We start from the raw sequence: 26,887 nt of genomic DNA, 5'->3' as shown, positions 1-26,887 counted from the left end.
TGGCGCGGCAAGAGATGCCTCGTAGGGGTGCGGGAAGGGGCTCTGCCGTCTTGTGTCCTCGTAGCACAGCCCCTGCTTGGTGCCAAGGTGTGACTGCCACCAGCGAGCACCCAGCAATCGCTCCAGCCGCGAAGTTCACCCTCCCTTCCCGACCTCGGGGAAGCCACGCAGGGCGAGGGGAATGGGGAATCGCCTTCCCTAAGCCCGGGGAGCGATGCACCAGGCACCCCCACGCTCTCTGAGCAGGGCTGCCCCGGCACGGGCTCCCCTCCCAGGGCTGGCACCCATCCTCCCTCTGGGGCAGGAGGAGCAGGGACGAGCCGCCTGCTCGGGGGGCGAGGGGGGGCAGCTGCAGCCTGCGGGGTGTATCGCCAGGATCGCGGTGCTGCAGCACAAGGGCTCAGCTCCAAAGCCTGCACAGATTTTATTTCTAAGATCCGGGAGTTTAGTGCTGAGGCTTCTTGGCCACCGTTACTTGTCTGGGGATGTTTTGTACAGTCCAATTTCTCATTTCGCTATTTAAAAGGTTGTTAGTCTGTCTAGTACTTTTTTCGGTTTGCTTTCCTGTTCCTTTCAGTTGTATTGATTATCACATTTGCAGATAGCTTTGTTACAAAGTACTTGAGTCACAGTCACGTAACTCTTTTCTGCTCAGGATGATCTACGAATTTTTAGCATCCATATGCAACTCACCTTCAAGATTTTGCCTCCAGCATATCAACACTGTAAGAAACGAAAGTCAGCGCACAATCCCAGCTGTCATCGTCAGCCTAGTACTCTCAATATTTCAGTTTACTTGAAAGTCTTTTTTTATAATTAAGAAAATATATTAATATAGTAAGAGTTCAGAATCTCACTTTCCATTTCAGTCATTCTGAGAACTTGAAGCTAGCATTGAAATTTTTTCTTGTCACACCAGAGAGCCACATTCATCTTTAAGATATTTATTGATAATTAAAAATAATAAGATTCCAATCACTCATATAAAAATAATGAATCTGAATAAAACAGTGTGACTGCTAGCGGTGGGGGGTGAGATCCTCCTCCCTGGATGTCACTTACTCCAGTCATCATGGATCTGACAGGGCTGGAAGGATTTTTCCTGAGCACTGGCCAAATCCCACGCGGAAGCCGTTGCCCTGACAGTAACCTAGGGCCAGAAAACAACAGACAGCTTGTTCCGTAAGGACAGCAGGATTTCATGAGGAATAGAAGTGAATAAAGGCATAAAGAGACCAAAACAGAGTGGAAACATTTCAGAAAAACAACGAGGGGTGACAAACAGAACACCTAGAAGAGGTCCAGTAGCCCAGGAATATTTAAAAAAAAAAAAAAAAAAGCACAAAATGTTAAATACAGCAATATGCAAGTTCGGTGAATTGATTAAAGAGCAAACAAGATGTGCAATATTTCTGTTTTCAAACCTGACCTGCAGCATCATCAATCTAACTGGCAAGATGATCCTCTGCCTGGCCCAGCCTTGCAATTAATCAAGTAAAGCTGGATTCTCTTTCTGCAGCGTTAGGGCTGCTCTTGGGATGTCGGGATGCTTACAGCCAGAAAGGTGATCATTAAACCTCCTCAAACAGCAGGACCTACCCTTGCAGAATCCATTTTTCTCGCTAAGATCAAGTGCTTTAGTTCCATGAGAAGCTCAGCATCTGCCTCAAAATATTAATTTCTCCTCTATTACATAAACAGGCAGTGAAGGTCTGCTGACTGCTGCTGAAGCTACCGGCCCGTGACAACATCGCTAGCTACAGGACAATTCAATCTCTCCCTGCTCCTGTGTGATGGGAGAGATGACATTAGGACGGAGATGCCGCAGTGCCTCTTGCTGCCACGGGCCAGCTGAGCTGCTCCAGAACAGCATCCATTCACAAAGCTGCAGATGAAGGAGGGCAGGGGACACAGCCAGGGGCTTCTGGCTCATCTGGGAAGACTATTCTGGGAAGAAGCAGCTGAGGAGACCTACTGTAGCTCTCTGCTACGACAGCTGATCAAAGGAAGGACAGAAGTAGCATATACGGTACTTTAAGGACTGATTTCATAATTAGAGATGGATTTTCCTACGACAATGGAATATCTCATTTTCCCTCCATGTGACAAGAACCAGCTGCCTCCAAGAAGCCAAGAGGGAGCCAAACAGAACAGACCTTAACCCTGTTTCCCACCCTTAGCATGGATCAGCGGGAATCTCCTCCAGGGAAGAGGAGGAGGATGCAGGGCAGCCCAAGTTGCTGCAGCAGGAGGACAGACCCGGCCAGCTCCAACCCACAGTGCAGCTCTCACAACCAGCCTGGAAGTTTTTCCCAGGACAGCAGTGCCTATAGGTGCTCGTGTAACAGCCTGCCCACAGACACCATCCCAGTATCTGCTGGGATCAGTCGTAAGCAATACTCGAGTAAGACACTTGCTTTAAGGCTCAGCTCAGTTTCTGTTTGTCTCATTAGGCTTCACTGCCAGCTTTCCTTTGAGCACCGGCTTATTATTTCAGTCCAGTTTAGTTATCCCTGCTGTCAACTAGGATTTAGAGCAGTACCAAGCGGCAGCACATTTAACAAAGCAAGCTCTGTGCTGCCAGCAGCACGGGCCTGAGCAGAGTGCCAAGGAGCTACGGAGAGAATTTTGCAGCCAGCTGCAGCGCGCCACCAGCAACCCTTCCCTTGCAGTGCTCCCTCCCTCAGCCGCGCTTCTTGGGAGAAACATATTTCTCTCATTTTTTATGTGTTAAGGCTCTGAAATAGCTCCCATAAGGGGAGAGAGAACATGAAGCTGAAATAGGAGACTAGGAATTATGGGTTGGGCGCTTGGCAAGAGCTAATGGCGCTGCCTCGGAAGAGGGTGCGATAGCACTAGCCCTGCCCCAGGGGTGCCACAAGGCGCTGGACCTGCCGTACATCACAAATAGCAGCGGACCCCCCACCGTCCCAGCAGGCAGCCCCAGCAGCACCTGGCTCTTGCAGATGGCGTGATGCCCTGATCGCTGCAATTACAAACTGTTGCTAGTGTCAAACAGCCCAGCAGAGTGTCTAACACCAGACCGTCCCGCTGGGTCAACCGCACCTTCACCCAGGTTAACGACAGTGCCATCGTGCCGTCTTTAAAGATAAAAGGCATTCACACTCACGATTTCAAGTATTTATCAAATTAACACAGCTTGCTCTGGGCACGGAGAACAGCATGGGTCATGGTCCAGTCCCTCTTGTCCCTCAGGTGGCCACCTTGGGCCAGCAGCTCCCAAACTGCAAGGTGCCCATTGCCAATAAGGATGTCAGTGTGTAACTCCAAAGAGACACTCATAATACCTAACTGTACCCTCATTAGGGCTCCTGGCATAGTTACTGGAGGTACATCTGCAACTGGGAAGGGCGACGTGGCACTCTGAATTGCTGGAGGAGCATCTTTTTGCACTGAATGTATAGGGAACCTATGGAGAGCAGCATCAGATGCCTTATACATTGCAGCATGAATAGTCACTGGGTGTTTGGGGGGCTGAAGGATGTCAGAGGTATGGGGGATGCCTCTGTTTCATTCATCTGGGGCTCTCTCCAGTACAGCTCAACCTCCAATTGTCTCAGCATCTTCCTCTGCAGAACTGGCAGCACCTCACAGACCCATGATTTCCAAAGCTATTGCACGGGAGGCACTGGGGCTCTGGCTGCAGCGCTACCAAAATTGCTCGTGGAGCCATCACTGGGAGACTGCAATATATCCATATGCTGGGGGGTAGGATGGTTCATCACACAAAATGCTTTCTGAAAAAATGAGAAATTTTAGACTATTTTGGCAAAAATCCTAAAAGTCCTGGTTGGATTAAGCAGGCACAGCTATGTGAACACATCCTAGCAACACACCATCATGTCCTTCGGGTAGCTGCATATGCATTAGTCGCATTTTCTCTGCCCCAAGTCACATCTGTAAGTGTTTTCTCATCACCTGAGCTGCTTCGTTCTCTGTGCAGCCTATCTCTGATCACACCAGTGTGATGGATTCGCTCAGAGCCAGGCATGGCACTGGCTGGGTCTCCTCTGATGATGCACAGCATTCGACACTATATTCTCTAAAAATTCAGTAGGCGATGTAGAAAAGACATAGACAGACTTGAACCAAAAGTTTCTCGTGGCTGATCTTGCCAAATATTTGCCACCTCAAATCCATAAAGTGGTTGATAAGGTGAGAGGAAAGGAAAAAATAGATCTATTTTGCACTAGTCTTTGGATTAAAAAGAAGTAGGAGTGGGATTTAGATCACAAAACACCATGGTGGATTTTAATTCATAAAATTCTTAATTTAACAAGATGAAAATCAAAACCATGACCCAGCATGAAACAGGTCTCTACCATAGCCCTTTTCAGCAGCAAGCTGGTCAGCTGTTCTGGCAGGCTTCCTGCTGTTTTCCACATATTTGATTTGCAGCACACTTCACTGAATATGCCTATGTTACAAATGAAATATTATTTGCAAAATAACTTTTTCCAGCATTTGTCAAGCTCTGCTCCACATGCAAATGTGGACTGTGGCGGCAACAATACATCAACTGCTTCTAGTCTCAGGATATTTTCGCCTTTAAAGGCAAACCTACCTCCATCGTCCCCTTAGCACTCACACACAGGCACAGCATGATCATGAAGTACTTAGCAAAGCAAATAATCTAATCCAAAAAGCATTTTTTGCAGGGAAATTTCTATCCACCTGTTTTGCCTCCTGTGACAGGCGGGATGGAAACAACTGTGCCTGCATGGCAGGTGTGTACAGAACAGCCCATCTCCCCGCCAGGGGCTTGCGCTACCGGGATCAATCGATGGAAACGTGTCCTTGGTGCAGTGTAAGAGCGTTTGTTCGGCCATTACCTGTCAAAATGATTTCATCTCCATCCTGCAGGAATTTACGAGACTGTCCACTGCCAAGAGGGATTTCTTTCGTTCCATTCCAGGACAGTTCCAGCATGGAGCCAAAGCTCTCCGGCTCCTGCAGCAAGAGTTCACCAACAAATAAACAACTTTTTAGTATCGGTCCTGCTGTTAAGCTACTTGCTGCTGGAAGCGGGCACACAAGTACATTAGCGCTATAGAAAAGAGTTTGGCTGTTGATTTAATTCATTGATATGTTGGCTTGTTTTCCTGCCGTTGCATTTTAATTGCTTGCTCGCTATAAGCAGTCATGCTTACCACCATTATCTGGTGTGTTTAACACAGTGCTGCACCCTGTAAAAGTAGTTTGGGTCTGCTACAGCAAGAACTGAACCAAATCAAGGGCACTTCTACAAATCCAGTGCTTCTGTGTAGTCACGTTTCAGATTTTTATTTATGTTTTGTACTTTGGAAGAGCAAAGCTGGTGAATGTGTGTAAGTCTTTAATGTCAATCTGCAGTAACAATAGTCTGAAGGAAAGAAAAAGGACTCCAGAAATGTTTAAAATGGAAATACAGGTATCCCACCTTGGAAACAACTTACCGAGGCTGTCTTGCAGACAGCACAAACAGGATGTATAACTGATGTTTCAGAAGGTGCAAATTACCTATATATTGCAACAGCTGCCCATATGGCAGTTCAAGGGGAAGAGTAGCTTGTGAAGTTAGCTCCAAACATGTAGTATTAGCGAAACTAGAAGTTATACACTGGCACCTTTTACATTCTTCTCAGAAATAAAGAAGCTGCATTTCAGAGAGTGCAAACAGGCCATATGGGTGTATTGTGTACAGAAATTAATTTGCATCCACAGTAAAGTAGTTCTTAGGGAAAGGAGTGCAGGACAGATTAAAAAACAATAACAGAAACCCCACCACTACTCAGTGTGTTTTTGGGGCTGCCAAAGCAGCAGCCCAAAGTGCCTAGGAAAGACCGGCAGTCGTTTTCATGGCTGCTCAAATCAAACAGGGCTTAGACCCAAGGCCCTGCTCAGTCGGTTTTGGCTTGCTGACCAGTTCTCAGTGACCGTCATTATCGAAACACTTACGGGTCCACTGATCGTGCCGGAGGCCAGGAGATCTCCAGGTCTGAGGTTGCACCCATTGATTGAATGATGAGCCAGCTGCTGTTTCATGGTCCAGTACATGTGCTGGAGGAAGGAGGAGGAGGACACTAAAGCAACGAAGGGCAAACATCTCTGGCATGCCACCAGGCTATGCAGAACGTATTGCATTTGCAAGATGTTGCTGGTAAGACTGTCCCTAAAGAAAAGTTTCCTTATATAATCAGAAACCTTCAGCAACCTAAAAGCAATCTCCGAGTTGCTTAGTGCTGCATGCTCAGTAGTTACTGTGTCCTGGCCTGTTACTTTCTAAATGATGACCAGGAGTTGCTATGTGCATATAAAACACATACTTTAACACACAATTTAGTCCCTCAAAATTGCTCTTCTTTCAGCTGGATGTCATTCTTCCTCTTCTTCCTCTTTAAGGCCAGTACTGTTGACTCAGGATCCATGATTAAGCCCAATGTTTTAATGGCTTTATAGAAAAGTCTCCTTATTACTGATTTGCTGACTGCTGATTTACTGATTAAGGTAATTACTATGCAAAGAACCAAATGTGAATATAAAGTTGGCTGAGAAATCCTGCAGCTGATACATATACCTCTTGCCTCCAAGCAGCTGGTAGTGGCCGAGCCACCGCGCTGCCCGCAGGGGGGCTGGGGCAGAGCTGGGCTAGGGGCATCGTTGCAGCACCGAATTGCGTCTAAATCAGCAGCTGCAGCTGTGAGGCTGTATTACACCTCAGAGTGGCAGGAGGTGATTCCCTTTGCTGCGAGTGAAGCATCCCTGCCAAATGAGCACACAGCTAACGATGCTCTGAGCACCCCAAACTGAACAGCAGCAAGAGCTTCCCCCCTCATCAGTGCCCAAGCATTGGGGTGCTTCCATCTCGGGGGGGGGGGGAGGCGGGGCGAACTCTCACCACCCTCCGCTCTCTTCCCTTTGTGTCTGTCTGTCCCCACCCTGTACCCAGCTCTGATCTTCAGCTGATGCAAAAACCAGTGTTTGAAATTGCCTAAGGATGGAGCTGATGGCATCAGCAAGATTTCAAAGAAATTAAAGACACTGGAGCCTTACCTTGAAATTGGATCTGCATATAGTAGTTGGCATGCTCATTCCTTCTCCTGCAGAAAACAGAAAATAAGAAACGGGGAAGTAATTTGTGTTGGATGAATGATGTCTTTTGATTTTACAGATGGATGGAGATTTCTTTTATCATTGTAGGCCCTAGCAAGAAACAGGTAATAACATTTTCTATTGCTACAAAGGCCAGCATTTCATAGAAAACCAGCGTGTGGGTGGCACCGGGGTAGAATCAAGCTGCCAGCGTCCTACTCTCTGCTCTACTACAGGAGCAGCACCTGGGTCCACTGGTCAGCAGGGCCATGAGCTGGGGGTCTGGGCCAGGTTAACACCTGAATCCCACATACAACTGCTCTCCCCATGCCCTGTGTACCCCTGCCCATGCAGGCAGCCCACACACGGACCCGCCTCACTGTAAACTGGTCATCTGGGCGGCATTCCCTCCTTGACGCCTTGCTGCCCGGCCAACGAGGAGCATGAAAGGCTTTGCCTCTTCTTCTGACAGAGGCAATCTGGGCAAAAATGCAAAAGGAGGACTGCAGAGCCAAGAGCAAATTGTCTGAAATACAGGGTGGTTCTGCATTCCTGAGTTGGCAACTTCAGCTTTATAACCCACTCAGCATTGCCGTACCTTTAATAGCAACGAAGAGCTTGATGTCGAAAGTGTAGGGTTCCTTATCCTGAAGGTAGGGCAGTGGCTTGGGATCCTAAAAGCATATAAATGGCACCACAGTCTAAACAAACAGAAAGGGAAAATTCCACAAGCCACCACAGTGCCTTTTTGTTTAACCAGCCTGTGCTGCACACCCCATTTACCTCACCCTTGTTACTGCTCAGATTATTGCTTTGCTTAGTCTCATGCAAACACTTTTAAAGATCTTTCTGAACAGATGTGATATCCATATAATGTGATTCCTTTTTCTGTACATGGGCTCCAAAGCCCTCTCCACCATTGTGGCATGGATGTTAACCCACAACACAGTGCTTACATGCCTTTGCTCTGTGCCTGCACTGGGAAGATTGGGAGCTCTCTGCAAGACTGCTTATTATCTTTTTCAATTTTAACTAGACATCTACATAATGCAGACAACTGGAAATGCTTGAACCAAGTATTTTGGCTTGAGCGTACTCTCTCTGCACTGCTTGCTGGATGCTACGTGCTACCAAACAAGAAGCTCTCTGATCAGTTTATTTTCCAGGTGTTTTAAAGGGGATGATTTTTCCACCCTGCTCAAGCAGGCAAGGTGACAGCTCAAGGCGTCATGTGCCAGCACCAGTGACATCAATGAGCATTTGAACTCAGAGGGCCCAGGGTGCCTCCGTATGTTTGGAAGCAGGATCACACTTGTAACCACTATGAAGAAAGGGCTTTGCATTGACACAGCTCAGCGATTTTTACTGATGGGACCTACCAGTTCTGCTGAGATTTTTCTAGCACTGCTTTTCCTTTATTTCAACCCTTTCTTTTGCTCACCTGTACAGGGTTTGGCAACACAAATGGCATGAGAGCTTCCATGGTGACAACCCAAGGAGAGATGGTTGTGCCAAAGCTCTTGCTCAGGAATGGACCCAGAGGAACATATTCCCATTTCTGGATGTCACGGGCTAGGAAAGGAAAATGCAAAGCAATGCTGTTAAACATATCCTAGGAGTTGCACGGCCATCACACCTATGAAAGAGTAACACAGATTTGAAATGTTATCACCACCCTTTTCTAGCTATTGTGCCCAAATCCTGATTTAAATCCATCCCTTTCAGAGCTTCAGACCAATTTTCTTAGACCAGCTAGTTTAGGAAGAAAAGTCAGCAATAATTAAAACAAGTCAGGCCATCCCCATAAAACCAGTATTTCCATCCCCAGTTTAGGTGATGCTTTTACACAAGCTAATGGTCCATGTCAGTTGTAGGGACAATTTCAGCCAGTTAAATCTATGCAGAGACAGAGGGATTTGTGATGGCCAAATACTTTTTCTACCTCGACCCAACACCGAAACCAATCCTCTGTTGGAATCACCATCCTTAGGGCTGCTCCATCCCTACCCACAAGAAACCAGACTGATATTAGCTCTTTCATAAGTAAATAAATCTTCATTAGGCAGCAATTTCTGGTTCTACTGATTGATCGAAGATGGATTGAGATAAAGCCTGAGAAATGCAGACAGCATTTCATTTTCATTCCTTTAAACTGTACCCAGTGGTTTCAATGATCACTGTTCTACTACTAAAACATATAATTCTTCCCTGTCTAAGGTTTCCCGTGACACTGTAACCCCCTCTCCAGGCAGACTGCTGCAGCATCCTTTACCGCTCCAGTCATTCATAAGGACCATCCCAAAGATGTGCTCCTGGGTTCTGCTGATAGGAATTGGCTCCCCATACTTGTTTCCAGGACCGACAAAGAACGCCTGAAATTGAAAAGCAAAATGTTGATTAAGGAAGCTTTTGAAGTTGAAAACCTTTACTTCGCAGAGGGTTACATGCACAAGCAAGAGAGGCTGGACCAGATGGGATTTTGCATATTTTTACACACAGTCAGACAAAACCTATGGCCTGCTCCCTCTTTCTTTCCCTCCATCAAGCTGATGGGCTTGAAATACTTAAGAGCACAGTGTTGCTAAGAGGCAGTCATTAAACAAGAGCCTGATGTTGTCAAAATGCAGGAGCAAAACTGGTCCCTCCTAATTACACTCCGGATGCTGAACAGATTTGCTGACTGAAGTGACTGCTGCAGACAGTGAACAGGACAGAGCTGGAAGTCATCCGAGGGGATGCTGAATGCAGCTGGAGCCTGTCATGACAGCAGGGAAGGGGAGGCAGGTGGAGAAATGTGCCCACGAAGTAAAAGAGGTCATGAACTGGGTGCCTGCGCTTGCTCCCTTAGAAAACACACAGCCTGAGCATGCAGCAGAGAATCCCACAGGGAATCTCAGTTGTCCCTTTCTGCCAACAGTATGGAAGGTTTTTTCTTCCAAAGCCTTCATCAGACTAAATCCTCTCTCACAGCAGACCCAGGCTGCCAAGCAGACGTATGGCAGCACTTTGCGTATCCCTCTCTGTGGGGCTGCCTCCCACTTCACAGCGCTGGTCTGCAAAGCACGCAGCATTCAATGAGGCTTCCACGTCATTTGTAGTACCTTTTCCCTTACTGTTAGACTTCTTCAACTTTTTTTTTTTTTTTTTAAGGGGAGATATGGGGAATAAATCATATAAAAATGATATAAATCATAATGAAGAATCCTATAAAACTCTCCCTTCTGGGCCACACTAAGCCACAAGATGAGGCACCTTCCAAGGATGTTTTGTTACAACACCCACAGCACAGGTTTCATCTTCCCAGCCAGAAGGCTGAGCAGTTTGAATTGCACTCCCAAGAACTCACGGCTTCCTCTCTCTAGACGCAAGGCACAGACAACTTGTACGTTTAAAACCCCCAGCAATCACTAAAAGGTCGTGGCTGCAGCGCAGAGGTAACTGCTAACCAGATAACAGGCTGTGGTGTCCGATAAAAAGAATGATGCCTGCTTGCTTCACGGTGCTGCACCAGCACTCAGATTTGGCCAGACGAGCTGTTTCCAGCCTGAAAGCTGTATTAGCAAACCCCTCGATGAGCTGATGCACCCTGCAACTCCTCAGAAGGGCAGGCTGCCTCCGCAGAAATCTTCATTGCCTGCTGCACAGACTCCTCAGAGGGAGGCACGGGAATGGGCCTGATGAGACGTTCATGCCAGAAGAAGCTAAACCTCCCTTATCTTCCCTGTTCCTATTTTAACGTTTGTCAAGTAGTAAGGGTAAAAAGCTCCATCTTACCATTTCTAACTCGATATCCAGACACTTACAAGCACCAAACACTGGAGGTTTATCTGTGGGTAGAAGAAGGAGTATTTTATGACAAGGAGGCAGGTAGAGAAATGAAAGGTACAGCCAGAAGAAAGAGAGCAGCTGATGCTCCCTGGCATGCAAACACAAGATGGACTTAACTCAGGGCTTCCTTTTGTCCTGACCCCAGGCTGGGCTTTAGACAAGACATCCCAGACCTTTCCTCTCCACTACTCTATGGCAAAACCAAAAAAAGGAAAAAAGAATCCACATTAAAAGCCTACCATGGACTCACCATTGTTGGGTCTCATTTGCCCCACGGGTCTCCGGATGGGTGTCCCTGACACCACAACAGACGATGCCCGGCCATGATAACCAACAGGTAAGTGCAACCTTGTGAAAAAGCAACACAGAGTATGGGTTAGCTGTGTAACCAGCACCATCCAGAGCCGCTTTCTGGGGTGGAAGCACCACAGGGGTGTGAGGTATGAGGAGAGAACTCTGCATAGATGGTCATGGACATTGGCACTTTACTTGCTTTGGTATACAGACGTAAGCAAACTATAATCCAAAGCCATGTATCAGTCTTAATGCTTCTGTGCCACTGCTCCACTTAATTCCTTGGAGCTTTAACCCTGCTTGCTTGCCACTCAGCAAAACCTGCTTTCTTAGGTAAATCTGTCTTCGAACCCGAGGGCTGCACTGCGATCGGTGCGGCTGCTGCAACGAGATGCAGTGCGGACTGGGCTGAGGCTGGCGACACGCGGTTTTCAGTTCTGCTATCGGACTCTTGGCAGTACAGGTTCTTCTCTGCCGCTATGAACTGAAATCAGTGTTTTGTTGAAAGAATACTCAGGTCTTTAAAAAAAAGTATATAAATGTACAGATAAGCGTGCAAAACAGTGCTGCACCAGAGAAAAACCTGGACCACCCACCAGTTAGGCATCAAAGCGTTCTCCTTCCCCCTGAACATGATCCCAATGTTCGTGGCGTGTTGGCGCGAGGAATAGAAGTCAGTGTAATCTCCTGCATGAAAAGAAACCGGTAACACGGGGATGAATGGCAGGAAAGTCCCTGGTGTGCCGGGGCCGAAGCACAAGGCGCGCCGCCGGCAGCGGGACAGGCAGAGAGCCGGGGCGCTGCGCAGAGGCATGTAGCAACATTTAACATTATTAGCACAGGGATGCAATTAATAGGATAAAGGTGGCGCTTAGCAGCTCGCCTACAAGTGGTGCGTGCGAGCCCGGCCGCCTGCGGGCGGGGGCGGGGGGAGCGCGGGGGGCGCAGGCAGCGCCGCAGCCCGCCCCGTCGGGGCACCGGCCGTACCGAGGGCATCTGCTGCCCTCTGCCGCCGCCACCGCGCACAGCCGGGACAGCGCGGACGGGGGGGGGGGGGGGGGGGACACACGGCACCGGGGAGGGGGCGCATCCAGCCCGGCGCGTTGCTCTGCGGGCTGGGTAAGCCCCCTGGCAGCCCCGAAGGCACAAGGCAGCGCCTGCTGCCAGGCGGGGCTCTGCTCCCAGCGCTCCCAGTGCTAGCAGCCAGCAGGTTTTTGGCAAGGTATATTCACCCCTGAAGCTATTTTTGGGAAGGCAGCGCATCCACCGAAACTCCTCGTGGCTCCTTCGGGCCAAGCTAACCTTGTCCCAAAGCCAAAAGCCCAGCGGGAACAGGGTTCGGCTGGGAAACGAGCAAGGTGACATCCCTGCTCCTGTGGCGGACACATCCCTCGAGTGATTTTGATCAAGTTGGTTTGGGGCCAAATATAAACTTCTGTTAAAACCAGGAAAATGTTCATATATCTATATGGATGCACCTACTCCAAAGCAGTTATCTCCAGTCCACAGCCTCATGGGAGCGGAGATAAGATTTGGGATGCAGAATAGTAGTCTGGGAGTGGAGACTGATGGTTGTTCATGAGGCTGTGCCAGAGTATCTGCCTTGCAAAACTTTGGAAAATCTGAATTATTTTCTGATGGCAAATGGGGAAAACGTTGGCAACTGAACAAATGTATCTTCCCTGGCTCCAGTCACAAAGGCTTTGGCGACGCCAATCTGATGACAAGAGTTACATGGCACCCAACAGCCCCGATTTAGTGAACATTGCATCCAGGAATTTTCTGGCTGCTATTGAGCTTCCCCAGCCCTTTTTTTTTTTTTTTCTTTTTTTTTTTTTCCCTCTTGTGCCACAGAGAGCACCTACCTTTCGTTAGGTACAATAATCTACTTCTGTCTCCTGCAAAACCCATTCCCTGTCACAGCTATGATCTGTCTGTCTGAACAAGCTGGAAATGAAGCAGCATCTCCAGGCAGGAGCGAAGGGCTGAGCAGCCCTGGGCTGCAGCGGACTCACCGATGTGGGCTGGCAGGTGCATCGTCGCAGAAGCTTGAGGTACAAATGCTCTGAAATGAAAAATGATGACTTCAGCTCTCAGAAAAGTTGCAGCTCTCACCATTTAGAAGCATGTCAGAGGCTGGCACTCTCTCCTAGGTCTTTCCTTAATTTATTTTTCAAAGCCTTGCAGCAAAAAAAAAAAAAAACAAACCAACCTTGCAGAAAAACTAAGACAACTGCACAAGCTGCTGGTGCTGGGGTGGGTATGGCAGAGAGGAGCATCCATCAGGGAGTGAGCAGGGGGAAAGCGCACTTGGGGCAACCCAGCTGGTTCCCCAAGGGGCACAGAGAAACACCCCGGGCCGTGCACACGGCCGAGTGGGTCTCTGCTGCGTGGGGAGGATGATTTTCTGGGATGTGGCTCCCAGGGTGCCCAATTTGAACTGCTGGGCCTGCTCAGGGAAACTCCCTGCATCGAGCAGCGGTTCAGCCCCTCTCCTGCAGGCATGTGCTTCAATCACCCCGGCAAGACCCCTGCTTGTGCCAGGGCAGGCGCTTGCAGCATTTGAAGCATCACCCCGGACCCAGGTGAAGGTGTGTGATTAATGGCCACATGTGTTTTCCATCAGTGCAGCAGGGAGCGGAGCAGGGCCCCCCCCCTCCCGCTCCAACACCACTGTGCTGCCCCGTACCCAAAGCCAAACAGCCACAACAGATCCATTTTAGCAGAGTCTGGCGGTTTCTGAGGAGCAACCGGAGGGGTGTCCCCACACCGGAAGATGCTCCAGGTGTGACAGGCAGGTCTGTGCTGGGGAAGGCGGGGGTGGGGGACCCTGGCAGCCCCATCGCCATTGCTGGCCATGGCAGAGGGGCTGTGCTCAGCGCAGCCTGGCCCCACGCCTGCCCCGGCACCCCCAGGGCAGCGCGCTCCTGTGCCCAGGCGGAGCGTGACCCCGCACCCGTGGGCAGCCGAAGGGTTCATCAGAGATCGAATTGCAAGAGGGAAGCTCTTGAGCACACTCAGACCCCATTTCACTCCCACGTAGGTGGCAGGCGGCCACATTCAGACCTCTGATTCGGGTGCCTTGGATTGCCAAGTGATGGGGCGATGCAGGGCACAGCAGAAAGGTCACCGCACCCCGCAGCGGCTGCACTCCCTCACCTGCTCCGCAGCTCCACATTGTCCCTCAGGGCCGGCTCGCCGGCTGACAGCAGCTTCTGGAGAACAGCCCTCGCCTCCGTCCACGCCGCCCGGCCCAGCCCCATGAAGGCGTTCAGGGTAGGCTGACAGGTGACACAGAGAGATGGGGGGGGCAGGTAAAAGGCCACGTTTTGCGCAACCCTCACACACATGGAGGATGCCCTGCGCTTTGAGCCCGGGGCTGAACGCCTGTGGGCCGGGGCTACGCAGCAGCGCAGTGCCCAGGTTGCCCACCCTGGGCTCACAGCCACTGCGCTCCCATCCACCCACCGCCAGCCTCTGAAGTGGGACCTGCTGTGTGTTGGCATCACACCCATCCCCACACGCTGCTTCAGGCCTTAGCAGCTTTGATATCTCAACTAGCTGTAACCAGAGGTCATTTGTGTTTATCTTTCCCCTTAACACAACCTCCCCATCACTAAAATCCCATCCAATCCCTTGCCATGGAGTGCTGAAGGTACAAGCAGGATTGAAGTGAAGTTTAGGCTTTGTGTCAGCCCTCTGCATTGCCAAAGTCTGATGAAACTTTCAGCAAAAATGTCCTTTGGACCCCTGGTGCCTCTGCTCTCCTTGCTATCACAGGTGCAATGAGTTTTCTCTGTAAGCAGAGCCTGCCTGATGACACATTTCCAGTTCACGTCCATTATCTCACCACGAGTTGCTAAAATCCCATACGTAGTATTTCTAAAATGTGCGTGGAAATCAGAACAAGAGACTAATAAATACCTGGTCAAAGACATGCTGATGCTTGGCAAGAGCCGGTCCATTGAATAGATGTTTAATGACGCTGAGATCCAAAATCTGGTCTCCAATTGCTACCCCGAGCCTGTGCCTAGGCTGCAAAGCCAGAGGAGAGGGGGAAGAGAAGAAGAGTTTATGCTTTGTACCCACAAATCTTCCAAAGAGGGCATGGGGGAAGGCAGAAGCCATGGAGAGTTTAATCCATCAGGGACAAGGGTCTGATATCACAGCAATTGACCATTTTAATTGAAAAAAAGAAAATTGAAAAAACCACATTTTAATTGCCCATTAAAAGCTCGTTGATGACTAGCTCCCTTTCCCCCAGAAGTATCTGCCCACCCCTTGTTAATGACAAGCACTGCACAATAAGCCAACACGTGCAACACGCTGTGAAGCACGATGCTTCCTACTTCGTGTAATTCAAATAATGCTATTCCTCCTCCTGCAGGCGGGGAACTGAAGCATAGACACGTTATGGGCAGGATTGATCCAATTGTAACCAGAGAGAGAAGTAGGCGTTTCTACACCACTGCTCCTCCCCAGAAGACCAAGGGCGCTCTGGGCTCCAGCGAGGATAGCGGGAACGCAGCGCGCCTTGCTCAGCCACGTTATTTCTGTACCCCCTCGAACGAGGCTGCCCCGCGTAACCCATCCTCACGCCGTGCAAACCCTCGCCGAGAGCCTCGCTGGGGGAACAGCTCTCCACACGCACGGTGCATTGCGGCTGCGTTCACCGACAGATGCAACCCACGACACAAAGACCCTGTTCATCCGCAGCAGCTCTGGCAGGGCTGCGCCAAGCGCGCGCGGAGCTGGCGGCGACGGCGGGGGAGCAGCACAGTCGACCCCACCACAGCTGTATGAGGGTTCTAAAAATGCTGCGGCGTTCAAAGACAAATTTCAATTATTTGTGTCTTTAGGCACATAAAGACAAACTAGTTACAGTCATCATGAAAACTAGCTTACCGAAAGGGAATAGCCATCTATGAAAATCCATGCTATTAAAACTATTTTTTAACCTTTAATTTCTAAACAAGATTCCAAATACGATAGTAAGTATTTATTCAGCAAACATTCCTGCAGAAAAAACTACAGGTCACGGCAGGTTAATTTGTAACCGGGGTAGTCAGGAATGACACCAACTGCTTTAGCTTGAAATCATTAAAATACTGGGCTACTTTTAGAACATTATTTTCCTAAATAATTTCCAGAAGTTCCTGCCTGTCTTTTCATAGGATTTGAGTGAAGATGCTTTCGTCAGAGAACAGTTACTGGAGAAGGCAGAAAAATAATCCAAACTTGCTAGATAACACACGCACACACCTAGGAAGAGATTAAACGAACCATCTCGGTTTTATCTTTAGAAAATACCACATCAGAAAACACAATCTTCTGGTTTAAATTCTATTTTTTTAAGCCTGCATGGATAAGCTGAGACAGCAGAAACCTACAGATAATGGTGAAGTTTCTGCGAGCAGTGATAAATAAATCTTCCTCTTTTTCCTTCTGTGATGCAGCTCTTGACTCCTGGAGGTCACATCTCCAGGGCTCCATCCCATCAGGCACCCGGAGGTGTGAGGTTCAGCCTAGCTGGGCTCAGTTCGTATGAAAATGGGAGTTGGGAGCTACCTCCTTGGAAGGATGGCTGAACCGTGTTTTCTTATTTGACCATAAAATATAAGGCCTGAAGCTGGCTCCGTCTGTAGCCTTTGGGCACAGCTTCAAACGTTAACACACTTTTACGTGTTTAATGTATGGTTGCATAAACATACGCCCAATAAAACACAACAGGTCTGCTTCAGATCTGAAACATGCACTTGGTGCCCTGGTTTAGAACTTTTCCAGCCACCAAACTCACCAAGAGCAGCTCTGAACAGACCAGGAGACAATACTCACTCAAACACAACGGTTTCTATTCAGGCTTCGCTATCGCCTTCTGCCAGCTGATGCTATTCAAGGGGGACTGGGTGCTACGGCATTAACGGTAGATTAAAATGCGGCTTCTTTAAGGGTGACGGTGTGATTACACTTAGTCACAACGAAAATGAGGAATTGAGTTAAAAAATAAAAAAGTCAGTGCAAACTGCGCTGAGCCTCTTGGTGTAAGGATCAAACGCAGATTTAGTGATTTCACAAAACCAGTCACACACACGCAAACCACAGCATGCATTAGCCGAAGTACTTCTTGTCAGTATTAACTTTTCGTTTCTTTTGTGCAATTTTAAAGAAGCTGTCATCAAATCAACCACATCAGGAAAAAAATAGACAATGCGGCAGCTACAGCTTTGCTGTCGAATCAGGAAGCCCATGCAAGTGTCCCAGGCTGGGAAGGTTTCCTTTATCCCAGGCTGCTGGGAATTTCTGCACTTGTTCATGGCCTCAGAAGAATGACAACACCCCAAGGACAAAGTCTGCTGTTACTCACCTGCTCCTTAGTGGAAAAAACCCCATAGGGCAGATTTTGGAGAGGAAAATCTGAGTCCTTGTCTACCTGGATGAAAGACATGCTAAACACGGAGCAGTCCCTCTTACGGAGCAGAGCCCTCAACTCGCGGGCTGCTAGGTGCCTTCCTAGCAGGAGGAAAATCCTCTCCAGATGTTGTAACCGAGAGCACAGAAGCACCAAATCCCACCCTCCGTCCTCAGCCCCAAACCAATCGCTGCTCCGTCCCCATCCCACCCCTCTGCCCGCTCCCCCGGCAGCCGTTAATCAGTGCCAGAGGTTTGTGAGTCAGCAGCTGTTTGCTGCGCCAGCAAGGCAGGGACCTGTGGAGAAACGGGCTCTGCCAGCTCCAGCTTCCAACAGGTGCATTACGGCGGGTGGGGGATCTCAGCAGGCAGCTCTACAACCAGGTGTGACTCTACTCACTTACCTTCTGAGGGTCATTTACATGCCGGAGCAACGATTATGCCCACACCAAGCGGTTCTTCCACCAGGCGCTCAGCAGCTCTTGGGAAGTTGCACACCTCACACCTGAAAATGCACCTTGTGTGCTTTTTAGTTTTGTGCTGCTGCACCCAACAGGGTGCTTCCGTTATCTCCAGGTGGTTCCAGCAGCTTAAAAACAGAAATATATGTGCTCCTTCTGCTCCCAGCCCCAGCTTTCTCCCATCTGCAGGAGAAAATTCACCCATATTCAGGAAAAGTAGAAAGCAATAAGGGAGTATCCTTGAAATTAGAACTAAATAGCAAAAACCACCCCTTTTCAATAAAGAAAAAGGTTAGATGCTTGTGATAGCCAAGCCAAAGAACTGGTTTCCAACTCAACTTTTTTTTTTTTTTGGCAGAGAAGACTCATTAGAAGGAATGCAGCAAACTGTACAGCCAGACATTTGAGTGTAAGATGACACAACAGCATCGATGACAGCCCATCTGTGACAGATCCTCACTAGTGGAGACGCAAGCTCACATGGTGCTGTTTGAAAGGGGGTCTTACTTAAATAACACAATGCCTAGCACAAACCGGTAAAATTCCCTACAAAATTCCTGTACCTACAGTACAACTCTGTTCCACTGACTGTTGGAAATGTTTCTAACACAGTGAAGATGTTTCATGGCAAGGTTACGGGACTTGGGTAGAGCCTGCTCATTCCAAAAATGAAACAAAAACATCTTGAAAGCATGTTGCAAATGCACACTGTGCATCTTGAGAAGACAGATTTACTCAAGTGTTTTGTAGTGCTGTGAACGTGCTGCTATTAATTAAAATGTTCATCTGCTAACCTCAAACTGAGGACACAAAATATAAAGCTTAACTAGTTACCCAGATTGAGAAGCAGATCAACCACTGTTACACAGCGCCAATGCCAAAGCAAACAAAGATGACACGCAGTTCTTAAGGGTCAGGGAAAGGGGCATCTCCAGTATAAATTAAAACGGACCTATCAGGATCATACACCCTTTCAATATTCTTAACTCTGAGGAGTCTGTACAAGCCAGGCCAAAGGAGGCTCGTCACATTGCTCCGAGACTGGCAGGTGCGGAAGGGTGCTGCCAAGGCACTGCAAGACAAGCTTCCCCTCTGCAAAATCACGTTTCCCACCACATAATCGAGGGCCAGGAGAGTTGTTGCTTCGTAACGGGTGCTGGTGAAGGGAGTATGCGAATTCCAAAGGCAGCTGCTCTTCTTACACCTTTTCTTCTTTCAGTCTCTCACGGACCAGAAAACACAAACACATGGGTTTCCCCCGTCACTGTGAAAATGACAGTGTCTCCTCTCTGCTCGGCCCAGAAGTATCACTGTTAGATGAAAAGCAGATTGGAGAGGGCATGTAGGGGAGAGAAAAGAACACTTCTAGGAAAAGGAAGAGAAAGACCAGAAATAGGGAAGAGGAAGGAGTCAGACTGAGAAGCAGAATAGGGAAGTAGCAGCAAAGAGGAAAGTAAACTGAGGAACACCCATAGAAGAGCTGCTGCTCTTCCACACTCCACTGTGCAAGAGGAAGTTTAGCAAATACTCTGAGGAAATACAGGATCTCTGACCCATAAAAAGGCAGACCATTACCAAAACTTATTGGAAAGAGTTATTTATTCCTTTCTTTGGTATTAAAAAAAACCCTCAACCACCAAACCATGTGCTTCACAGATTGTGGTTAAGTCACTCCTGCAAGCACAAGAGACTTCGTTTATTATGGGGTATTGCAGATTACTTTCTATAGCTATCAGAGAAAGCTCCTTCTGCTGCATAGTGTTTATATGCTAAATGTAGTGCTTTATCTACTAATTGCCAGCCATAGCTTTTAAAAAGCATTACATATTTTAAGAATGTAGCCAGCTTTGATTAAAAATTTAATGTTTTAAATAATGCCATGCAATCTCATTTATTTCACAAATGCTTCAAAGCAGCAAGTCACCAAGTGAAATTTCAACGGCAGATCAGTACCATCTGGAGAGGAGTTAGCTCTCCTTTAGTGTACTGTTAAGTTTGGTGGTAAGCAGCGCCGGCTGAAGTTACCATGGCACTCCATAAACCATGCGAGTTATACAGAAGACCAAGGCAGCTGAGCAGTTGAGGCACACTCTGATCCGTCAAGAGAGGCAGTCTTGAAGGAATAAACTTCCTTGAGCCCTGAGCACACTGTAAAGACAATGAAAGAACAATTCCTCCGACCCCATCCCCATTTTGGACTTACAAGCCTGTAAATCCACCGAACGAGCATGTGGGGTGTGGCTGGGGCAGGATGCAACATCAAAGTTTATAAAACTCAGCAGTAAGGACATCTCAGGGGTGACACTGTCCCATTTTCTCACCTAACTTCAAGGAAGTCGGTGCAGTGCCGTCTGTCAGCTAGTGGATCACAAACCCCACCGCCGTACTCCCTAGAATCACCATGCACAGACCCACAGCCCAGTACTGGCCACCTCTGTTTTAACCTGTAGGTCTGCCCTCAACTTAAGTATGTTGTCACAAACGACCCCAACTCCTGCACACAGCGTGACACACTGCACAGGAGCACAGAGAACCCCCTGGCCAGAATGTATCAACGCAGAAGGTAGAAAACTTACAAGAACTGCAGTCTGATAGATATAGATGAAAAAGTTAAAAAAAAAAAAATCACCAACAGAAGTTGGCCAGCATTGGGACATACATGGTCTCTGTGAATAACTACCCTGCAAGGAAAGGAACCAGCAGTGGAAGATCCTCATGAAAATAAAGCAAAAGAAATCCAAATTACATATGCCAGTGACAGCCACAGGGGCTCTGATTTTTTAGAATTTTATTTAATCAAAGTTAAGACGTGGATAAACATAAATACAGCACAGGTACTTCAGATCATTCTTCATATTTGTGTACAGACAGACTGATGGATGTAATCCCAATGAAACCTGCAGTCAGTGAAGTGCATACAGCCTTCCCCCCACACACACAAAAACAAAACCCAATAAAAAAAAAAACAAAACAAAAAACTCCACACAAACAATCTCAGCACACACTCTCATTACAAATGATTCATACATAAATAGGTAGAGGGTGCAAACAAGCTAATATGCGAACATGTATAACCTCTCGTTAATGGGAAAAAAAAAACAGAAGCAGCCATAATGATTAAAATACATTCAGTTACTGATAACTAGTTGTGCCATACAAGGCATTATCAAAAAAAAGGAAATTGTGCTGCAGAGAAAAGCTATATACAACAAGAAAATAAACTGCAAAATTAACGCATGCATGTTTTATCCTGGAAAAGCACAGCCCTCCAATATTTTCTCCACATTTGTTATAAAAGCCCTCTGCACTCAACTAAAATTAACATGATCTTAAAGGATAATACTTGTAAAGTTTACTTAAGTCTTCAGCCACAGAAAACTGCAATGAAAATAAATGTTCAGAGTCATTTTCAAAACAAAAAAAAACAAAAACAAAAAAATCTATTCATCTGATGACATGCATGATTAAAAGGTCTAGGCAAGATACACTGCTCTACGTTCCTGATGACTAAGGAAATAAGCTCAAGTCAATTTAATCTGCAGATGGTCAGAGTATTTTTGTATTCCAGCAGAAGTAGCAGTTCAGATCTTCTGGATCTTTTCCCCAACAACTACAGGATTCTCTTTTCTGATTTTCTCAGCAGCATCAGCTTTGTAATTGTAAGAGCAACTGTGTACATCTGAATAACGGTGCATACCACAGTAAACGTTTCCACACCGACATTCAAACCCTGTGGACAGAAACATTAGTTTAGACATTTCAACATTCTTAATTATACTGGTTTGTCTTAAATCCTGAATGTGTTCACTCACTAGCAATAAATCTCAGTCACCAGTGTCACCCAGCCAAAGAGCCTCTGCTGCAGAAAGCATAAGAATCACAAGTAATACATTTTTAAGCAATTACAGTAAGATTTGACTTCATCATTCCTTCCTATCACATAATACACTACCAGAAAACATATTCCTAGAGACCTCCTGAGCTCTTTTCCTTTGTTTATAAAAGTCTTCACCTTGCAGAACTCAAGTTTTCTTAGGCCCTTTCACTGGATCACTGCAAAGCTGGTTAGTGAAGAGCCGCAAACTGTCATCCAATTCCTCAGCAAGGCAGACTTCCAAAGGGAAGTATTTGGAATTATGAACTTTACTAAAAGACAGGAAGTCGAAAAACAAAATGATACATGAATAACAACCTAGTTAAGAGCCAGCTGAAAGCACCTTTGGCCAAGTTTTATTTCAAATCAGCAACACAGATGACCATGCCCATTTTCCCTTTAGAAGCACTGCCAAGGTCCAAAGCCTAAACAAGTCTAAGGGAAGTGAAATCAGGATTTCTTACCAGTAAGTCCAACCTTCTTCCTGCACATGAAACAACGATTCTTTTTCTGTTTTGGTTTGTCAAGCGACTTGTCTTGTTCTTCAGGTGTAGGCTCTGCGTTCTCTGACACTGAAGCTAGTATTAAAAAAGTTAATAAGAACAATGGAAAACACATTCCTGTCTCTCCCCTTCCTCTGTTTAAGTCATATAATTATCTAAAGCCCATGTTGTAAATTTAGGTTCTGGGATAGCCATTTTGCTGCAGCTTCTCTGTCTGAAGCGTAATGGGCTCAGCAGTGGCACTGGAACTCCCTCCTCCTAGACCTTCAATATTATTTAAGGAAAGAACTTACTGAATGCTCATACAAAGTTCACAATACAAAAATACCATAAAGAAAGAGTAATTAAAAATCAGGTTTAAGAGTAAGATTCGGTGCCATCAGATGTGGGAAGAGAATCCAACACCCAAATGTTTCCCCAGCAGTATTACTAGTCCAGTTCCATAAATCTGCTTGTAAGAAGCATTGTATTAGGATCAGTTGAGTAAAGCACCCCTTTTCAAATACCGCACCAACACTGTTCTTGCTGAAGGTTGCAATACTGAGGCCACACAAAATGCAGCATTTCAAACCAACCTCTACTACTTTGACACTGCCACTCTTACACACCTAAAAAAAGCCCACACAGCGGCTAGTTACTACCTGGGGTGAGATACCGTTAGCTGAAGATACACACACTTGCAGGGTGGAAGTACACTATCCTGAAACCCAGAAAGATGCGGGTAAACATCTCATTTTCAAGACACTTTTGCTAAGAGACAGGTTACAGGTTGTGTGGGAGAGTATTAACAAGCAGTGGTAGTATTTGCCTAACCCAGGTAAAAATAGAAATTGGCTGGTTTTCCTCATGTATTTGCACATTCCTTACATTACAAAACAGAAATAGAAACCAAAAAAACCCAACTTCATTTCAAGAAGGGCTAAGAGCCAATCTCTGCCTACCAGCCACTGCTAGATCACAGCAGGACAAGTCTCCAGTGAGTAAAGTACACAGAAGCTAGGAGTATTTGCAGCAAAGAACGAAAGCAAGCTCCAGCTGGGAGGAGTGCCAACGGAAGCTGAGCTAGAACCAATGCTGTAAAGAGGACACAACAGCAAGCCCAGACATTTACCAGGGAAAAAGCTGCACGCACCTCTGTGCAGCTGGACTTTTGCTAGGCAGACTGTCAGCTGCAGTTCTACACTAGTCGACTGCTATTCTGCATGACAACTCCTGTGGGTTTTCTTCCTGTGCTGCTATTCTGATGATTTATTTTTAAAGGAAAGGGCACTTTCCACTTTTGCAGTGTATCAAAACACTGCAGTCTGTACCAAGTAACATCAATGGGTAACAAAATACTTGCACCAGCAAAGACCTTGCTCAACAGTATATTCCAAAGGTTAATCTAGCAAAGACAGGTTGTTACATGGTTTATTAAACCCTTTAAACATCCCCCTCCATTAGGAGCAGAGCTTTTCTTGGTCTTGAATTTTTTAAGAGTTGACATTTTTGCAAAAAAGGTTCAATGGCTTTAAATGGCTGTTAAAGGGGACATTTCTGAGTGGACAGATAATATCCTAAGGTTTGCAAGAATCAAAAGCAGTAAGGATCAAAAGATGCAAGGTAAGTATCAGAAGTGTTAAGACAACCAAATGAACTCTTGCAGTGTTACACAGAATGGACATTACAGTGTTTATTAATTCATTAAGAAAACTTCATGCCATGAATTAGTGTTTAGCAGCTAACATTGCCAAGTTTGCATTTCCTGTTGTAGCAAAATCCAGTTACCTCAATGTAAGCTTTACTAAAAGTCTCTGTAACCATTAGTCAGGTAAGGAAAAACTGGCACTGTTCCCTGCAAAACAAGGCTCTCTAATACATACACACTTAACATTTGCGTTGTGCGCATGGCGCTCACACCAAAAAAGTTTGAAAATGTTTAAGGGCAGCTGCTCGCTGTAGAACTAAGCAGAAAGGTTCTTCTACTGCTGCCACGAGTCACTTCGTATCTAGTGTAGTAACCATAAATTTTAGATCTCAATTTGTTTTTGCACAGAAGCCAGAGATTTGACTCAAAATCCTCTATGATAATCATGAATATCCCAAACACTAAGTCACCTTTAGACAACCAAGTGCCAGTGTTAAGTGCTCCATCTATAAGCTAGCTGTGATGCACACAACAGAAAAAAACCACAGGTAAAATGCAATACCACCAGTTTGGAGCTCACAGGAAGCATGTTGCAGCCACTCCCACAGCTGCTGTACTTTGTCTGGATTCCAGGATGCTGCTGCCTGCTTTGCTTGAACTGATTCCCTCCCTTCCCGCAGTCCCAGCTCTGCCTTTAGCTGCAGAACAGCAGCACTGGCAGCACCAGTACAAGCAGCCAACTAACCAAAATGGAATAAAGCATGAACACACTCATTTTTCTGGAGCTGACAAGCTGGGCTGGCCACTAGGTGTTCCCTGTTTTACAGAGCATGTTCGCAGCTGATCAAGACAAGCAGAGCCTGGACTTCCGCCTAAACACAGAAGCTTTTACTACTGCTTCGCTTGTGCCAACCATGCTTGAACTTCAGTGTACTCCAACGGATCGTGAAAGCAGCACCTGCAAGATAAAGCACACTCCAGTGCTCACATCCCTGTGGACACAACACAGAACTCCATCCATTTGCTGCAAGACTCCTGATGCCTCATCTGGCGTCTCCTCTGTCCCTGCTCTGGATGCTTCACGTGTCACCCCCGTATTACTATGCAGAGCTTCTCAAAGGGTTCCTCATTCCCACGGGAAGAGTATAAACAGCTAACATTTACCTCTTGAGTGCATCTGAGCAGGCCTAAGGAGAACACCCGCTCCTCCAGAAGAATGAAATGTGAAGTTAATCCTAAACAGAAGATCAGCGCTTCCTAACATTTTAACACTAAGCTGAAGTAATCAGCCTAAAATACAGCTTCAGTGTTAGGAAGAGACAAATTAAATAAATAAGAGTACACTTTCCTACAGAATTTAGTTTTAAATCTTCCTCATGAATGTTTCTTCTCTCCCCAGAGCATTCATCCAGTAAATCAGGATATCCTACATTATTTCCTACTCTGTATCCTAATCATACTGTACCTCCAGGCTCCTGGTACAGTCACAGAAGTTGAAAGTATCTACCAATTCCTCCCCAGTACTGCCTTACTGAGCCAGCCCTGGAAGTCCACTGAAGTTGATGCAATTAGTTCAACAGCATTCACTTTGGGTCCGGGTTATCTCGTCATAAAATTCTGTAGCAACTTAATTGTTTTGATATCAAGTTTTTCAGATTTAGTCAGCAATGACTGAATTTAACTGTTCTACCTGACTAAAAGCCTAGATAAGCACAAAACCAGGTGACTTCATTCAGAAGAACTGCCACCTACCTTTTAACCAATTATTAAAATCTTGGCTCATATTTTGATTTTTCAAAATAGTAACCACACATACTGCACAACCGAGTGCATTTTGCATATGGTACATGTGGACCTCTCCAATTCGCAATGAGCTTGGAAACAGAGCAGCTGGTTTGGCTCTTAGAAGTTTTCAGCCTCAGAGACTGAAAGCCCACCCATTAATACAATTTGTACTTGTAGCACCGTGGCCTTCCGTTGTAAGAGCTCCAGAAAGCATGTGATGGACTGCTCCTGCCTTCCGAAAGTTTCATTTACCTTTAAAATCTTCTCTGAAATATAGAGCATGAATCCTAACTTGGATGGTTTTAAACTCATTAATCCTAGAGAAGTGCCTCTCTACCCGCTTGCAGGCTTGCCGGGAGGCAGCCCCATGAATCCCCTGGCTAACAAATAAGGAATCCTGACTGCCTAATCCGAACAGCCGTAACGTCCAGTAAAAGGTACAACAGCCCACAAGACAACCTAAAACGTGTTGGAGAGATGCTCAGAATAGAAGAAAGCTCCTAGAAAAGCTGGACTGTACCTTAATGAGTTTCATTTTAGGTCATCTTTAATGGTATGGTTCATGATATTTAAAAGCATTAAAGTAAAATAAAAATAAAATTCTATTAGCCTCTATCTGGCATCTGCACTTTTTGCAGTGTTCCATACCTACACAAGCATTATCACACAATCACTAAGTGCAAAACCTAGATTTATTAACATATTCTATAGTTTTTCTCTATTTAGTTTACAAAATAAACCCAATGAAGACAAACAAATCTGAACTGCTCTTTGGGATTTTTATCCCCTTGCAATTTTAGCTTGTCTGCAAACAGCAAGGACTGTGCACACAACTCAAACCCCATTTACCTGTCTGCTTCAAAAAACTAATAAAAGTAATGTAAGAAAGCTTAACCATTCACCCAATCTTTCATTCATGGGCTTTGTAGCCTAGTAACTTTTGTAAAGCAGCAAGTTAAGGGGACCTCAACTAAATACAACAGACTGACCTATTATACAAGTAGCATAGAACAAT

At 46.5% G+C, this 26,887-nt stretch overlaps 2 protein-coding genes across 9 annotated transcripts in view; both read right to left on the bottom strand.

Annotated features, from left to right (window-relative positions):
* Positions 1-928: 928 nt before the first annotated feature.
* FAH (fumarylacetoacetate hydrolase) lies at positions 929-17,757 on the bottom strand. The gene is made up of 14 exons (XM_040600845.1): positions 17,579-17,757; positions 15,139-15,249; positions 14,374-14,495; positions 13,230-13,279; positions 11,811-11,901; positions 11,171-11,268; positions 10,867-10,919; positions 9,365-9,464; positions 8,534-8,664; positions 7,691-7,766; positions 7,054-7,100; positions 5,959-6,060; positions 4,854-4,971; positions 929-1,150 (listed from the first exon to the last, which is right to left on the bottom strand). Exons 1-14 carry the CDS (start codon positions 17,657-17,659, stop codon positions 1,071-1,073), a joined length of 1,260 nt encoding a protein of 419 aa, XP_040456779.1. The 5' UTR covers positions 17,660-17,757; the 3' UTR covers positions 929-1,070.
* A 3,099-nt stretch (positions 17,758-20,856) lies between these two features.
* The window catches only part of ZFAND6 (zinc finger AN1-type containing 6), a 38,048-nt gene continuing 32,017 nt past the window's right edge, over positions 20,857-26,887 (bottom strand). For 7 of the 8 annotated variants that reach the window (XM_040602540.1, XM_040602545.1, XM_040602539.1 and 4 more), the window contains 2 exons: positions 22,422-22,535; positions 20,857-21,813 (listed from right to left, as the gene is read on the bottom strand). In XM_040602540.1, the coding sequence (XP_040458474.1) occupies positions 21,665-21,813; positions 22,422-22,535 (263 nt within the window). In that variant the 3' untranslated portion in view covers positions 20,857-21,664. Of the gene's footprint in view, positions 21,814-21,895; positions 21,943-22,421; positions 22,536-26,887 lie in introns of all 8 variants that reach the window. The other variant, XM_040602543.1, reaches the window with a different exon arrangement.

The sequence above is a fragment of the Falco naumanni genome, chromosome 7 (assembly GCF_017639655.2).
Source record: "Falco naumanni isolate bFalNau1 chromosome 7, bFalNau1.pat, whole genome shotgun sequence".
NCBI lineage: Eukaryota > Metazoa > Chordata > Aves > Falconiformes > Falconidae > Falco > Falco naumanni.
Note: the sequence above shows the minus strand (reverse complement) of the source record. Positions and strands in the feature narration are given on the sequence as shown.